We start from the raw sequence: 16,351 nt of genomic DNA, 5'->3' as shown, positions 1-16,351 counted from the left end.
AGAAATTGTATATTTTCCCAGTGAATAAATAAAGGCCTTTTAATTCCGCCCTTTAGGGACAAACATAATCCATTTGCTATTTGTTGCCCATTTTGTGCCCTTCCCATCTCCCCATTTTTATGAATAATAAAAGATGCTGAATAGAAGCTTTTCAGAAGAGTATCGGTGCTGTCTCGTTACCGCTTTTACTCTCCACAGGACCACCAGAGAAGAGACGGGGCTGCTATTTTCATGGAAAAAAAGTGGCTTTTTAATTAGGTTATTTATAAAGAGCCAACTTGTTTTTGTGCAGATTAGAAATGCATTACACTAAATTTCCCTTCCCTCCCCCCAGTGAAGGACTGAAGCGCTGCTTGCTTCTGTATTCTGACTCCACAGACTTGATTTAAATGCCTTCTAGTGATTCACTAGGGAGCCGGTACCAACGTTCATAATGATCAGTGTTCCACTTAATACACTACAACATCTTTTCAGCTACAACTCCCATCAGTGACTAGCAATCAATAGAATTCTGAGGAATAGCATGAGGGGCAGGTTGTGTGTACTAACACAGGAAAAAAAAAAGATTGGAAAGGTGTTGTCCATGAAAACATATACACGTATGGGACCTGCTATCCAAAATGCTTGACATCATGGGATTTCTGGATAACGGATCTTTCCATAATTTGGATCTTCATACCTTAAGTCTACTAGAAAATCGTGTAAACATTAAATAAACCCAATAGGTTGGTTTTGCTTCCAATAAGGATTAATTATATCTTGATTGGGATCAAGTACAGGGTACTGTTTTATTATTACAGAAACAAAGGAAATCATTTTTAAAAAATTTGGATTATTTGGATAAAATGGAGTCTACGGGAGACGGCCATTCCTTAATTCGGAGCATTCTGAATAACAGGTTTCTGGGAAAACCATCCCATACCTTTTATATCAATTGTTTTGGTCTGTACTGTTGTATTAACCTAGATATTCTAGCGGATTTTGGGCTAATTTGGTTGCTTTTAGCCATGATGACAATTTTTTTGGAAGCCTAAAACCAATGTCCTTATCTGTGTGTATATAATTGGAGAAAATGTAATTGGTGCTAAACTTAAAAGGGTGGTTCCCCTTTAGGTTAACTTTTAGTATGTTATGGAATGGCCAATTCTAAGCGACTTTTCAATTTTACTTCATTCTTTCTTTTATTTATAGTTTTTGAATTATTTGCCCCCTTCTTCTGACTCTTTCCAGCTTTGGAATGGGGGTCACTGACCCCATCTAAAAAAAATGCTAAAAATCTAAAGCTACACATTTAGGGGGTTTGAAAGGTTTTGTTTTTTTTTTTTTTTTCTATAAAACCTTCCCCCTGCACAGTCTTACCCCTGAATTCTGCCCCTCTAGAAATAGTGACTGCACGTGCAGAGTGAGGGCAGCGGAGCTCACGGGCACCATCTTCTTCTCTTCGGTAATCTTCATGAAGTGAGCGGCGTATTGGTGCATGCGCAGTTTGAGAAATCTTCCGGTTCGCGACAACTGAAAGAGACTGAAATTCCCGGAGGGGAGGAAGAAGACACGAAGATTACCGAAGAGAATAAAATGGCGCCCGTGAGTTCCACTGCGCTCACTCTCCATGTGCGGTCGCTATTTCTAGAGGGGGCAGAATTCAGGGGTAAGAGGCAGGGGAGCAGTGGGGACTTATCACCATGGGGTGTTTAGTTCTCCTGTAAGATAACCATAAGGGTAAGGCCAGACGAGGAGATTCGGGGAGGTTTTGTTGCCTGGCGACTAATCGCCACGTCTTTTGCGCGACTATCTCCCCGAACTGCCTCAGCATTTTTTCCCCATAGGCTACAGAGCCTACAGCGTTTTCAATAGTAGCCCAAAGTTGCCTCAGTGAGACAAAACCTCCCCGAATCTCCTCACCTGGCCTTACCCTAAATGGGCCAATTTAAGCTGCAGACTTGATTCCCTCCAAACCAAGTCTACAGACTTCGCTTGTATATGGGGCACACCAATGGCTTGCCAAACTATCTGGCAGGCAATTCCTCAGCTGACTAGTCTGCTTGGCTCCATGTGCTCCCTGGCCAGATTGCAGAACCATCAAACCAGCCTAATTGGGTTATAAATGAATGTAAAGTTCTGTGTACATGTCAGGCATTAATAATACATGTTGAGAATTTGGCTCAATGGTGCGGTGGCCGTTTCTTGCAAAGATCTACTTGTATGTTGAGTGGATCTTCTGTTATATTTCTTGTTTTGGTATCTTCTTTCTTACTGCTTTATAAATACTTCCACTGTGTCCATAAACTGAGAGCACTTTCATGAAATTCTATTCTCTAATCCTAGGCACCTACTAGCAAGCTAATAGTGATACAACCATGGCTCAGTTTGGAACTCCGTTTGGGGGTAAGTATTTTCATCTTCAGGATAACTGAAATCCATAATTTCCACATAGGAAAAAAAACTTCCTTGGAAAGCATCATTTAATTTTCTTGTTAAAAAAAATATATAAATCAAGTGTACTCAGGGCTCAGATCTGTTGTAAGTTATTTATTAGTGGAGGGGAAATAGGCCATAAAAAAATAATATATCTTAATCAGCAATAAGTCCCTGTTACATTACATGTTTCTTCTGGAGGCCTTTTTTTAATGGTTTTAGAAACCACTCAAACTTCTTTTCTCTAAAACCAAGTATTTTATTAAAACACACAAACAAATAAAAATACAGACCTAAAACTGGCCATACATGGGGATAACCGATGGATGATATGCCCACCTTGAGGTAGGTGTTATTGGGCTGATCCGATCATGGGCCCTAGGGTTTGGAAGAAGAATGATTGGTAGAAGAATACCGACTGTTGGGTCACAGAACTAACTGATGCAGTCCTCAATCCAATGGGATTTTAAACCCTCCCCACCTGGTCGACATCTGGCCGACTTTCAGAGGGCCCCATACACTGCTCAATAAACTGCCGACTTAATCTGTCGGCATCTTATATCGGTGTGTGTATGGAGAGCTTACCACTAATGAAAGACTTGAAACCATCAAATTGTTTTTGTAAATTCAAACCAAAAAAACCCTAAAAACCTCAAAGCTTGAATTAAAGAAAGATTTTACAATATTGGAAAAGGACAAATCCCCATTGACTTCTATGTGATCTCGACAGCTTTTAGACAGAAAAGGTTTGTATTAGTGTTTTTCATGGGTTGTTTTGTTGTTTCGAATCCAGGGTTTGGGGTTTGGCCTTTTTCAGCAGGATTCGAATCCAGAAATTCGCATGACTTTTCTTCACACAAAATAAGAAAGTCAAAACATTTTTTTTAGCTTTGTGTGTAATTAAGTAACTAATTATTAGTTAGTATAATCCATGATTTTAAGCGCTAAAATAGTACAATTGGTTAAAACGAAAAAAATATGGACATTAGTAAGTCAACCGCCATTTGTTACATAAACCAGACCCTAGACAAACACGAGCCTGACCCACACACCTCCACTTATTTCAAAAAATGGTTTGAAGCTTTAATGTCTGAAGGTAGAAAAACCCCCACACTAAAAGGCCTTCTCCTGCCACTCTCTGCCACACAAAACTGGCTTCAACTTGGTCACCCCAGGACTCTTGACATTAATTCACCATGTTCAATATTTGCCCCAGGAGCTTTCTGACCACTCCCTTCCTTGTGTGCCTCCTACTCGCCCTATCTCCCTCCTGAACATTGACACCAACGTTTTGGCCAAGATCCTTGTCTCCAGCAGGTGGTCCCAGACCTTTTTCACTCTGACCAGGCAGGCTTCACTTTCACACACTCATGGCAGGTTATTACATTTTATCAATTGTTTATAAACCTTCAACTGGGATGACAAATTGAAATAATTAGCATTTGTGTCTTTTGGAGAGATGCCATTCTGCCTGCTGCCATGTCCAACTGGCAAAAACTACAAATACACTTATTTATGGCAGTGAGTAGCTGCAACAAGCGAACCGAAAAATAAAAGTGATGTGGACAAAACGACTTGTTGCCGTGTGCTTAATGCTGTGTCTCTTGGGCGCAGAAAGAAGACAGAGAAGTTCATTCAGTAACTGCACATGCCAAAAACAAAGTCTGTTATGAAAGTGTCAGCACAGCATGGCACTGCACAATGTTTTATTTCTGTCTTGGGAATGTTCCCCCATACAGAATCTGGAATTTTATTCCCTGTCACATGAAATCTTTGCCAGTAACAATTTATTAAACCCCCATGTAGCCTAAACACAAAAAGAATTTGGCAGAAGAAGTTGGAATGTGTTACTGTGTAAGCTTTGTTAACAGGTGCATTTGTATGTCTCATCTGTGGGGGAGAGCTTCGTGAATTGGCAGCCGGGGAGAAATATAGAAATATGGCAGTGTGCCAGTGTGTGCCCATGTGGCGGAATCCTCTCCCACAGACTTTCAGTGTGCAAGCAAATTGCAGGTCTACAGCCGTGTCCTTAAAAGGGAAAGATTAGAATCCGATTTCTTCCCAACTTGGCCACCAACACACTGAGCCATATTGGAATGATCCAAAGTTTTGGTCCTAGTGGCAACTCTTTTTGGTTGTTATGGGGACTGCAATAACGTGCCGAGTCTTTCCTCTCCTGATACATTTTTTCTAACCTACCCAGATATGGCCATTTTAAAGAAGAAAGAAAGCTACAGAGGCCGTTTATTGCCAATAGATTAGCCACAAAAGTGCAAGCTATAACACTATATTTATTCTGCAGAATGCTTTACCATACCTGAGTGGTCAGCTCTAGACACTGTCTCTGTTTGTTTTGGATAGCAGCTGCAATATTAGCTTGTTGTGACATCACTTCCTGCCTGAGTCTCACCCTGCTCACTCATAGTTTTGGGCTCAGATTACAGCAGGGAGGTGGAGAGAGGCGCAAACTGAGCATGCTAAAGCCCTAGCCCTGGATGTTTTAACAGGACGTTTAATACAGAAGCCCATGTATACACAATAGAAGGAAAGAAATGCTGTGTTTCTTTTGACAGAGGACTCAGAGTAACATTACTTTAAGGGTTTACTGATGTATTTATATAGACCTTTCTGATCAAGCTTACTTAGTTTTAACTTTGTCTTCTCCTTTAACTTCAAAAGTATTGTGCATGTGGGTGATATACATCATTAATGTTGCACTTACAGTAACCTACTTGGAATTTACTTGGATATTTTCCCCGCAACAGGTAATTTGGACATCTGGGCCATAACGGTGGAGGAACGAGCTAAACATGACCAGCAGTTCCATGGGCTCAAGCCAACAGCTGGATATATCACAGGTAAGCAACCCTCAGTTGTGGGGTCATCTAGTAACCCAAAGCAACCGGTAATCCTGTAGCATTTACTAATTCCCTGTGTAAAAGCAAACATCTGCTTCCACTGTGTTGGTAGACCTACTGCAAACATTGCATCTTTTATAAAGGGCCGTTAGCTGTACTGCCCAACATTTTTTAAATAATGGGGCCCTGGATTTGTCTAATAGAAATATTAAAGGGGTTATTCCCCTCTAAATTAACTGTAAGTATGATGTAGCAAGTGATATTCTGAGACAATTTGCATTGGGTTTTCATTTTTTATTATTTGTGGTTTTTGAGATATTTAGCTTTTTATTCAGCAGCTCTCCAGTTTGCAATTTCGGCAATCTGGATGTTTGGGTCCAAATTACCCTAGCAACCATGGATTGATTTGACCAAGAGACTGAAATATGAATAGGAGAGGGCCTGAATAATAGAAAGATGAGTAATAAAAAGTATCAATAACAAGCATTTTTTTATGGGGTCAGTGACCCACATTTGTAAGCTAAGCTAAGAAAGAGTCAGTAGAAAAAGGCAAATAATACAAAAACTGTAAAATAAATGAAAGCCAATTGAAAAGTTGCTTAGAATTACTTTCTATAACACACTAAGGGTCAGAGACACACGCGGAGATTCGGGGAGATTAGTCGCCCAGTGGCAAATCGACTCTTCGGGGCGACTAATCTAAATCGCCGACTGGATGGCACTCAGAGTGATTTGTTTTCCGAAGTCACCCGAAGTTTCCTTGTGAGGCAACTTCGGAAAACGAAGCACTCCGAGTACCATCCCGCCAGCGATTTAGATTCTAGTCAATGGGAAGACAGTTCGGGGAGATTAGTTGCCCGAAGAAAAGGTGATTTGTCGCCGGCCGGCTGAATCTCCCCAAATCTCGACATGTGTCTCTGCCCTTAAGTGAATTTACCTCTTTAAGAAATGTATTTATATTCCTTTTTGCTTTATATAAGGCCTAAACAGCTATTGGCTTTATGGCCCCTTATCACCTCCATCTGTTTTCTAATCCCATTTTATCCATCGTGTGAAACAATAGGGGAGTGGCATGGAGTCATGGAAGCCATTTTCAGATGTAAATGTCACTCTGCATAGAAGGGGTGACTGGCTAGTTTTGTTTTTTTGTTCTCACCTGTACAAAGAGATAAATAGTTGCCATTGTAAACCATCGCTTTGTATTGAGTACAATCCCACAGGAGAATTTTATGGTGTAGTGATCACTGAAATAAATGGAAATGTTTCCAAATCGAAATCCTGTCCGTAACAAAGTCAGGACTGATGTCATCCGACTTTTTATTGCCAAATAGTTCATTTTTTTTTTCATTTTTTTTTTTTAATACCTCTTAACTGTCAGCATGAAGTAGGCAGTTTATAAAGTGCGCACATACAAATGAGTGCTTAAGCCAAGTAACAGCCAACATTTGTGACCCGTCTGCCCGTCCAATCCATTCTTATGTTAATGGGATTTGCTCCTGCTAATTATACTCAGGACGAGATTAATAAAGGAAATGGAAGCACGGCTTCCGTATGGTTCCTGCTCCTTAAATTCATTTTGGCAAATTGATGACGATGGTGATGATGACTGTAATTCCATTCCATACATCTGTGATAATTGCATGTCTGCTTTTACATCTCTGTACAGCAAAATATTTACTGGAAATGAGTTTTTCATGTGGGCATAAAACAGGTGCTTGTGTGCATATCTCTCAAATAAATTAACATTTGCCACGTTATGTCATGTTATAGCGCTGTATTATTTTTATTTCTCATTTTCTTTTATATTTGCAGGTGACCAAGCTAGGAATTTTTTCCTTCAGTCCGGCCTCCCCCAGCCTGTGCTGGCACAGATATGGTAAGTGTAGGAAAGCACATACAGTAGAACACCCATTTTACATTTTTCAGGGGACCAGGAAAAATTTATGTAAAATCTGGGAAAATGTAAAATCAGCGAAATATGTTAAGTTACTTTTTCTTCAAGTAATGAAAAGATATAAGCACAGGAGTCTGTTTTACTTTGAGATACAATATTTAGTGTGTTAATAACAAGGGTTAAACATTGCAGCGTTAATGTTACACTATGGGGGGCATGTGCAAGACTCTCTGTCAATCACATACACAACCTAAAGCAATAAGTGACTAGTGCAGGACTGTATTAGGGGCAGACTAATTGCAACTGACCATTTACGTTACAGGCAGAACCATGGCAAAATATACATCTGTTACTATTTTAAACCTCTTTCACAAATCAACATTCATAGAGGAAATTTTTTTTGGGAACATCAGAACAAATTTTTGCTGTAAAATCTGGGAAAACATTACTTAAAGGAGAAACAAACCCTTAATAAAAAAAAACCCTACCCTACATAGACCCTTCCTCCTCACCCTCCAACCTAGCTGCCCATCCTGGGGCTAATGCCCCTAACTCTTTACTAACCCATCCGTGCAGATTCTGTCCAGCGGAGTTCACGGCAGCCAACTTCAGCTGCTTCGGTAATCTTCTGAATGAGACCGGCGAAGCTGCGCATGCTCAGTTGGAGCAATTTTCTTTCCAGCGACTACTGCGCATGCGCTGAAACTCACAAGAATTGCCGAAACGCCAGTCTCATTCAGAAGATTACCGAAGCAGCTGAAGATGGCCACCGTGAGCTCTGCTGGGCAGAATATGAACGGATGGGTAAGTAAAGTGTTAGGGGCATTTGCCTGGCGGGAAAGCTAGGCTGGGGGGGTAGGGGTTTTTTTTTTGTTAAGGGTTTTTCTCCTTTAAAAGTGTATGACTGCGCTGGTACTAGCAGTTTCACTAGATAAAATAGTCTGAAAAGCTGCAGAACCAGAGCTGCCAAGCGTTTCCAATCCAAATGAATGAGTGTGGGGTTGGATTCGGTCTTCTCTCCGCCAGCTCCCATTGACTTGCATGAAAGCTGCTTGGCACACCTGGTACAAATGGTTCTCCGTTTGAAAACACACATGAAAGTATTTTTCGGTGGATAACCGCCTGTACTAGCAGTGTCAGGCCATTTATATTAAAGTGATTAGACCAGGAATGCCCATGCTTTACTAATGTGAGGTCTATTTTTCGTGATGTCTTCCCATTATGATCTACATCCATAAAAGCATTGTTAGCATTCTGTTCCATGGAAACTATCACTTAAATATTGATTAATGAGAAATTGTATATTGCTATATTTAACAAACAACTATTTCATATGTAGCCATAACATAATAAATATCTGAATGAAACAGGAGGATGATTTAGGCAAGCTGTTTGTTGACAGTGTCTTGAGATCTACTGATCAACAGCTAAAGGTCTACTGGTAGATCCCGAGCTACGTTTTGGGCACTCCTGCATTAGACCATTGCATGGGCAGCTTTGGGTGTTTCTTTGTATAGATACACAAGGTGAAAATAAACTGCTTTGTCACAAGAAAATTCATATTGGTGGCACAATGCATACACATAAAATTACACCAACAAATATATCAAAATAATGTAGCTATTATACACTCTTCATGATTTTAAGTTCATGGGAAGCAGCCAGGAAGGATTTTAATATTAAATATATAAATATTAAAAAAATATTAAATTTTAATATTTGTCCCATGTGCTTTTCATTTTGGGCATGGGATTGTTAATTTTATCTAGCCCTTTCATTACTGGTACTGATATTTTAGTTTTAAGTTGCCTGTTTGTCAGCATTTTTTCTTTAGTAGTGGCTGGTTCCTGGGGCTTCCATCTGGAAGTAATTGCCTTGCAATCAAGGAGACCCCCAGACCTTACCCATTTTAGGGCAGCGCTATTCTAGAGGCCATGGGGTACATCTGGAGCATTAAACCATTATTATTATGGTTTTCTGCTTTGTCAGTAGTGTGTGTTATATGGGAAAGTTCCCTCTCTGTGCTAGTGCTGGGATAATATAGTTGATTATGAGATGGAATGCAGTTATGATAATGAGATAAAATCTTTTCTCTTCTGTGCTTATCTGCCTTTGGAATCATTGGTAGTGTAATAAAATTGTGCAGATTCTGCTGTTAGCCCCGGGGTGTAGGTAGTAACTTACTAGTCTGGGGTCCCTACTCTGCTTTTATGATAGGTGTGGTGTGGAAGTGCATGAGCTAGGCCTCTTAACATACCCCTCACAACTTCTTTAGACCCTTATGATAGATGGCATTTGACAGACTTTATGCCAACATTGACAATTCATATTGTATTATAATAGGTTGTAGCAGAAATGTCAATGTAGGATAACATCTGTACCCTTAAAGGGGAAGTAAAGTCTAAAATAGAATAAGGATAGAAATCCTGTATTTTTTATACTAAACATGAACTTATTGCACCACAAGCCTAATCAAACAAATGATTTATGCTTTCAAAGTCATCCACAGGGGGTCACCATCTTGTAACTTTGTTAAACATCTTTGCAAGACCAAGACTGTGCACATGCTCTGTGTGGTCTGGGCTGCTTAGGGATTGTCATAAATTATCAAAATAGCACAAGTCAAATAATATCTGACAGAAGCTGATACAGCAAGACTGATTAATAATCAGAATATACAGACTGCACTGGGTCCTGTGTTGTCATCTAATCTAATGGGAATTTTATAATTTTTGTATTGTTTAATACAAACTTTCTCCAACTCTGCAGAACCAGTGGCTGCAGCAAAATAATCCTCCAAATAGAATCCCAGTAAAGGGGATGTAAAGGCAAAATAAAATCCAATACAAATCTCTACACAGTCGCCAACTGCTCTACAAACAAAGCTGCATGGCTGGGAAGTAAGGCGGGGCTCCCCCTGCTGTTCATAAGTATGATTGTTTCCCTGCAGAGCAGTTAGGGACTGTCTGACAATTCCTATCCACAGCAGTAAATGAAGGGAGAATTTCACTGCATACAATCAGGTTTCTTATAAAAACGGTCCACGTTTTTTAATTAAAGTATATTGGAGATAGGTTTCTTTTTCATTAAAAGTAAAAATGGGTTTTTATTTTTTGCCTTTATATGCCCTTTAAACAGAATTGTTGCTGTTTTATTTTATTCCATCATTCACTTGAATGTGAAATTCACAGTCTGCAACAGACACTAATATGCTGTCAGGTGCTAAGGACTGGTCAATTAAAGGGCAGCCTGCTCAATATGGGGGAAAATCTGTCCGCTATCTATATTGTAAAAACCTGTTGGGCAAGGACTAGACTGACATGTTGATGCAGTCTTCTCCTGACTGTTCTCTACAGACCCACAGTATGATCTTATCTTTGACCCAGGAACCAAGTGATCAAATTGGCCCAATTTGACCCGCAGCACGGGTGAACAAATCTGGCATAGACCCACTTGTTTGGCATTGGCAACTTTGCCAAATGGGCGAATCATTATGTATATGGCCTTCATCTTCGTCTGTCGTTCAGAATGGACTGATTCCATACAAGTGGCCGCATTTTATGGATATATTTGTTGGGCTGACAGCCCTAATAAACTGCAAGCTCCTCTTTAATTCTTCATCTGCATCCACCAACATGGTGCATCAGCTGAGCTGGTATATACATGCCCAGGTTCTGAGGCAACATGTTTGAAATAAGCCAAACTGTCTGAAACAAATCTATGTATGCATGTATGGTCCGCTTTAGTGGAACCATGGCAACCAATGGAATATCCAAATTACAAAAAAAACATAAAACCTAATTTGCAGATTCTATTAGGATACCAATGTCACTCTTGTAGTAGAAGTTAAAATCATGGTGAACATGCCCTCTCAGTCTTTCCACTGCTCTACAGAATTTGTTTTACTAATAAACAATAATGTTATTAAGTCAGCCTTTTATCAAGTTTAAGATGTCCTTGTTCTCTATCTTGCTGTGTGTTTTGCTAATCTCAAAGTCCTTACTATGAAAGCCAAGAATCGTCTTGCATTGTTGACAAGTGAAAGCCCCCCGATGTCTCTATTTATTGTGCTAAATCTTCTTTCAGGGCCCTGGCTGACATGAACAATGATGGGAGGATGGACCAACTGGAGTTCTCCATAGCTATGAAATTAATCAAGCTAAAACTACAAGGTTACCCGTTGCCCTCTATTCTCCCTTCCAATATGTTGAAGCAACCGGTTGCCATGCCTGCTGCTGCTGTTGCGGGGTTCGGTTAGTATGGATTCACGTGTTTCTGTCTGGGGAGTTCTTGAACAGTTTTTAGTATTAAAGAAAATGGTTCCCAATTTGAGAGTTATTTCACACATTTTTGTTAGCAGCTAAGCTTTAAATCCTAGGCATTGTGATTGATTTGAGAACAACAATTGGTTCTGTGTTACCGGCTCATACCATATAGAACTGACAATAGAGCATAGGAATAGTTTTATTTGATGTTTACAAAGAGCAGAAAAGCATAACCTTGATGTTACTTGTTTCCGTATAGTTTACATTATAGGGTTTCTTAAAGGGGCCTAATGACCAGCGTTTAACATTGATTTAAAGTCCTTTGGTTGCTCTGATGGTTGGGGGGAAGCTGCCCTTATGGCTTATCTTCTGCCAACAATGGGGGACCCCCCTAGGACTAGGGCCATACAACATAGATCAGGGCGAAAACCCACTGGTCCTCTTCTGCTGCGCTGCCTGGTCCCGGAATCATTACCTGTGCTCGGGTGCAGACACATGTGGCTGATTTTGGTGCCGAAAACACAAGACTTTGCATTTCTCATCAAAATCCCGTGTGTCTGCAGAATAGAAGGGGAGCAGTGGGGCAGCGAAGAATCCATGTCGTGAGGCCCTAGCTTTAATGCTAGCTGCAGGTAGAGGGATTGGCAGAAGAGGAGGCAGAAATGCAGTGTGTCTTGGAAGGGAGAACATCAAAAGAGGAAAAAGCAGCCAAGATTCTACAAGAGTAGAAGGGGTGTCGGAAACGCTGTAAATGACTTGTTCTCTGTCAGCACACATATTAGCAAACCAAATGAGGTGGGCTGAATCCCGAGAAAGCCCAGCACTATTTATTTATTCAACATTTATACCGGAGCTCCCAAACCTTTTCATACCCATGAACCACATTCAATTGTAAACAAAGTGTTTGTGAGCAACACAAACATGAAAAAACTGCTGAGGGCAGTGTGCCAACCATTGGCTGTGATTGGATAATTGATAGCCCCTATATGGACTGTCAGTCTACAGGAGGCTCTGTTTGGATTTTATGCAACCAAAAACTTGCCCCCAAGCCTGAAATCCAATAATAAGCACCTGCTTTGATGCCACTGAGAGCAACATCCAAGGGGTTGGTGAGCAACATGTTGCTCATGAGCCACTGGTTGGGGATCACTGATATAGAGGGTTTACAAGTCCCAGAATGCATCACTTCACACATAGACTCCTCTGTATCACCCAAGTGATATTGTGTGCAAAGTTCCCTCTAATGGGCATCCTGATAATGCTAGAAGACTCGATATCCATTTGTGGGGGCACGAAGATTGCATAAATCAGTGGTTGTTTTGTACATACAGTAAGTGATTATGTTATTTGTAAGGTGAAAAAAGATTAGTGGTAATGGGAAGCGCTTGTACTGCAATTTGCACTTGGAAAGCAAACTGGGACGTTTCCGAGGCACAACCGCCTTACAAACGCATCTATAAAGGCATTGAGGCAATGGGGATTGGTTTTGAGCACCAGCAAACGGACCTGTGTGCTTTTTCCTAAACCATTAAAGGAGACATTTTGTGTAAAAAAATAATAACGTACCAGTGCGTTATACTCGTTAAGATATAGAAGAATTGTGCTTAAAAAGTAGTGTTTCAGGCTGATTTATTGAATATTTCTGCAACAACCATAATAATCCCTCCCTTCTCTTCCACTTCCTGCTCCCTGAATTCCCAGGCTGTGCAGGGGAGCTGGCGGCACTCGGCTCACTGCACTGTAGGACAGGAGCCAATCGGCAGCGAGCAGGACCTGATAGGGAACTGAAGGCTCTCTATGCTTGTGTGACTGCAGGGCTGTTATTGGTTGTCCCTCTCCTACTGTGCTTATGACAGGGCCCGTTAGGACACACCCACCCCTCATTTGAAACAGGGACAGGAACCAGTGAAAATTTATAGGGAGCTTTAATAAAAAGGCTATTTTTAAAGATATTAATTTTTAGCAATATGTAAAAGCAACACCATATATTACTCATAATTGCCTACAAAATTAGGGTTTTATTTATTCTATGTCTCCTTTAAAATTCATATAGTAAAAACAACATCCGAGTGGGAATCTCTGAGTAGCTGATTAACCCAACTGTGTTTCTTTTCTTCTTATGTCTGCACCCGCTTTTCTCTTTTTGTATTTTCAGGGATGAGTGGAATCGTGGGCATTCCTCCCCTAGCAGCTGTAGCCCCTGTGCCAATGCCATCCATCCCAGTAGTAGGAATGTCTCCTCCTCTTGTGTCCTCTGTCCCCACAGTTCCACCCTTGTCTAATGGGGCTCCTGCAGTAATACAGTCTCATCCTGCTTTCGCTCACTCTGGTACGCTGCTTAGCTCTCAAACTGACTGCTTCTTTTCTTCCTTGGAGGTATCATATCAATCCCTTATGTCTCACAAATAGCTGAGCTCCCCAAAAAACTCTGATGGCAATTAAATATGTAACAGTTTTTTTTTTTTTTTTGGAGAAGGACAAGGTTCGAAAAGGAAAACAATCTGAATAGTCATCTCCATTTTATTTGTTTATTTGCATCTCATATATCCATTTATTCTAAAATTTATTCTACGCATTTGTCACTACTTGACACTGGAGTGGTCCTGCAATCACTCTGTTAATTAATCCTACTATGTCTGCAGAAATAAGTCAAACCAACTGGACTTGTGTTTTTTTTTTGTTTTTTTTAAGACGTTTCACTAGTCATGATTTTCTCTGATTGAGAAAGCCAGTTGGATGACTGAAGAAATGTCTTCAAGAAAAACACAGCAAGTCCAGTTGATTTGACTTATTTCTACAGATATACCATGACCTGGATGAATGAGAATCTTCACAAACATAATCCTACTATGACTGTAGAATTTGGGGCTATTTGTGTCCCGCTGTATTTTTTTTTGGGCAGGTAATCTCAAATTACTGCCAACATCTTTGTCAATGAGAAGTGATCTAAGCCAGGGGTATGAATCCGTGCTCAAGGCACTATATGCCGCTGGGCCAAATGCAGTGGCAAGTGCCTCCAACCCCCCCTCCCAGTGGCAAGTGCCTCCAACCCCCCCTCCCAGTGGCAAGTGCCTCCAACCCCCCCTCCAGTGGCTAGTGCCTCCAACCCCCCCTCCAGTGGCTAGTGCCTCCAACCCCCCCTCCAGTGGCTAGTGCCTCCAAACCCCCCTCCCTGTGGCTAGTGCCTCCAACCCCCCCTCCCTGTGGCTAGTACCTCCAACCCCCCTCCCAGTGGCTAGTGCCTCCAACCCCCCCTCCAGTGGCTAGTGCCTCCAACCCCCCCTCCAGTGGCTAGTGCCTCCAAACCCCCTCCCTGTGGCTAGTACTTCCAACCCCCCCCCTCCCAGTGGCAAGTGTCTCCAACTCCCCTCCCAGTGGCAAGTGTCTCCAACTCCCCTCCCAGTGGCAAGTGTCTCCAACTCCCCTCCCAGTGGCAAGTGTCTCCAACTCCCCTCCCAGTGGCAAGTGTCTCCAACCCCCCTCCCAGTGGCAAGTGTCTCCAACCCCCCTCCCAGTGGCAAGTGTCTCCAACCCCCCTCCCAGTGGCTAGTGCCTCCAACCCCCCCTCCCATTGGCTAGTGCCTCCAACCCCCCCTCCCAGTGGCAAGTGCCTCCAACCCCCCCTCCCAGTGGCTAGTGCCTCCAAACCCCCTCCCAGTGGCTAGTGCCTCCAAACCCCCTCCCAGTGGCAAGTGTCTCCAACCCCCCTCCCAGTGGAATTGAATTAAATTTAAAAAAAAAAACTCGGAGTTTGGATAATTCCCTATTCGAATTTGACAGTTTTGACCTTAAAAAAAAATTGAAAATTCAAATTTTAATTTGGACTCTTACTGTACCCCGGACACCGTTTTTCGTTTGACATTGCAACACTACAGTACTGTATAATTCGTATTCACATGTAGTTTCTACAGTCTCGGGTTGTCAGTTGGTTGTGTGCGAGTAAATCCACTCAACAGCGTGAGAAGTATTTACTGCTTGTAAGCAATATCCAGAGATCATTTAACGTTACACAAGAATGTTGTACTAATTACATGCTTGGCATCTGCCAGTTTGTTTATTGTGCCCTTCAGATGCGCAGTGATAACACTTGGTGTTGTGCCAGTAACATGAAATAATAATGAGCAGGCATGGCTGACTTCTAAGCGCATTCCATTCCTTTTTTTTTTTAAGTGTAAATGTGTAAAATACTCTTGTTTGAAGAGTTGCTTTAAACGAAAGGGGTGGTTCATCTTTGTTAGCTTTTAGTATGTTATGGAATTGCCAATTTTAAGCATCTTTTCATTGGTCTTCATTATTTATTTTTTGTAGTTTTTTTAAAATGTTTGCCTCTAAGGCTACAAATGTATTGTTATTGCTACTTTTTATTACTCATCTTTCTATTCATATTCCAGTCTCTTATTCAATTCAATGTGTGGTTGCTAGGGTAATTTGGACCCTAGCAACCAGATGGCTGAAACTGCAAACTGGAGAGCTGCTGAATAAAAAGCTAAATAATAAAAAAAAAAACACAAATAATGAAAAATTAAAACCAATTGCAAATTGTCTCAGAATATCACTCTCACAAGGTGGCCATACACTATAAGATCCGCTGGTTTGGCAAGGTCGCCAAACGAGCGTATCTTGAGCCGATATGCCCACTAACCGCTGGGCGATATCGGGTGAATCCGAACGTTCAGCCCTGGGGCCGAACAATCATATTACAATGCTATGAATGGGCGCAGACAGGTCGCAGGACTGCATCAACTAGACGATGCGGTCCTGGATGGTTAAAAAAAAAAAAAAAAAATCAAACTTGACCAATCGATATCTGGCCGATTTTTGGCCTGATATCGATCGGGAGGACCCGATATCGGCAGCTTTAATCTGCCCACGTATGGCCACCTTTAGAGTTGGCTCAAAGGTGAAAAACCCCTTTAATT

General features: G+C 41.3%; 1 protein-coding gene across 7 annotated transcripts in view; it reads left to right on the top strand.

The window, feature by feature from the left end:
* itsn1.L (intersectin 1 L homeolog) overlaps nt 1-16,351 on the top strand; it is a 100,778-nt gene that overhangs the window by 20,809 nt on the left and 63,618 nt on the right. For 5 of the 7 annotated variants that reach the window (XR_001934284.2, XM_018244841.2, XM_018244840.2 and 2 more), the window contains 5 exon segments: nt 2,326-2,385; nt 5,181-5,273; nt 7,086-7,149; nt 11,254-11,420; nt 13,588-13,761. Coding sequence is in view for 6 of the 7 variants with exons in the window: in XM_018244841.2 (XP_018100330.1) it covers nt 2,358-2,385; nt 5,181-5,273; nt 7,086-7,149; nt 11,254-11,420; nt 13,588-13,761 (526 nt within the window). In the remaining variant the exon portion in view is untranslated. 7 annotated transcript variants of the gene reach the window in all.

The sequence above is a fragment of the Xenopus laevis genome, chromosome 2L (assembly GCF_017654675.1).
Source record: "Xenopus laevis strain J_2021 chromosome 2L, Xenopus_laevis_v10.1, whole genome shotgun sequence".
Taxonomy (NCBI): domain Eukaryota; kingdom Metazoa; phylum Chordata; class Amphibia; order Anura; family Pipidae; genus Xenopus; species Xenopus laevis.
The sequence above is the reverse complement of the archived record's forward strand: the minus strand, read 5'-3'. Positions and strand labels throughout refer to the sequence as shown.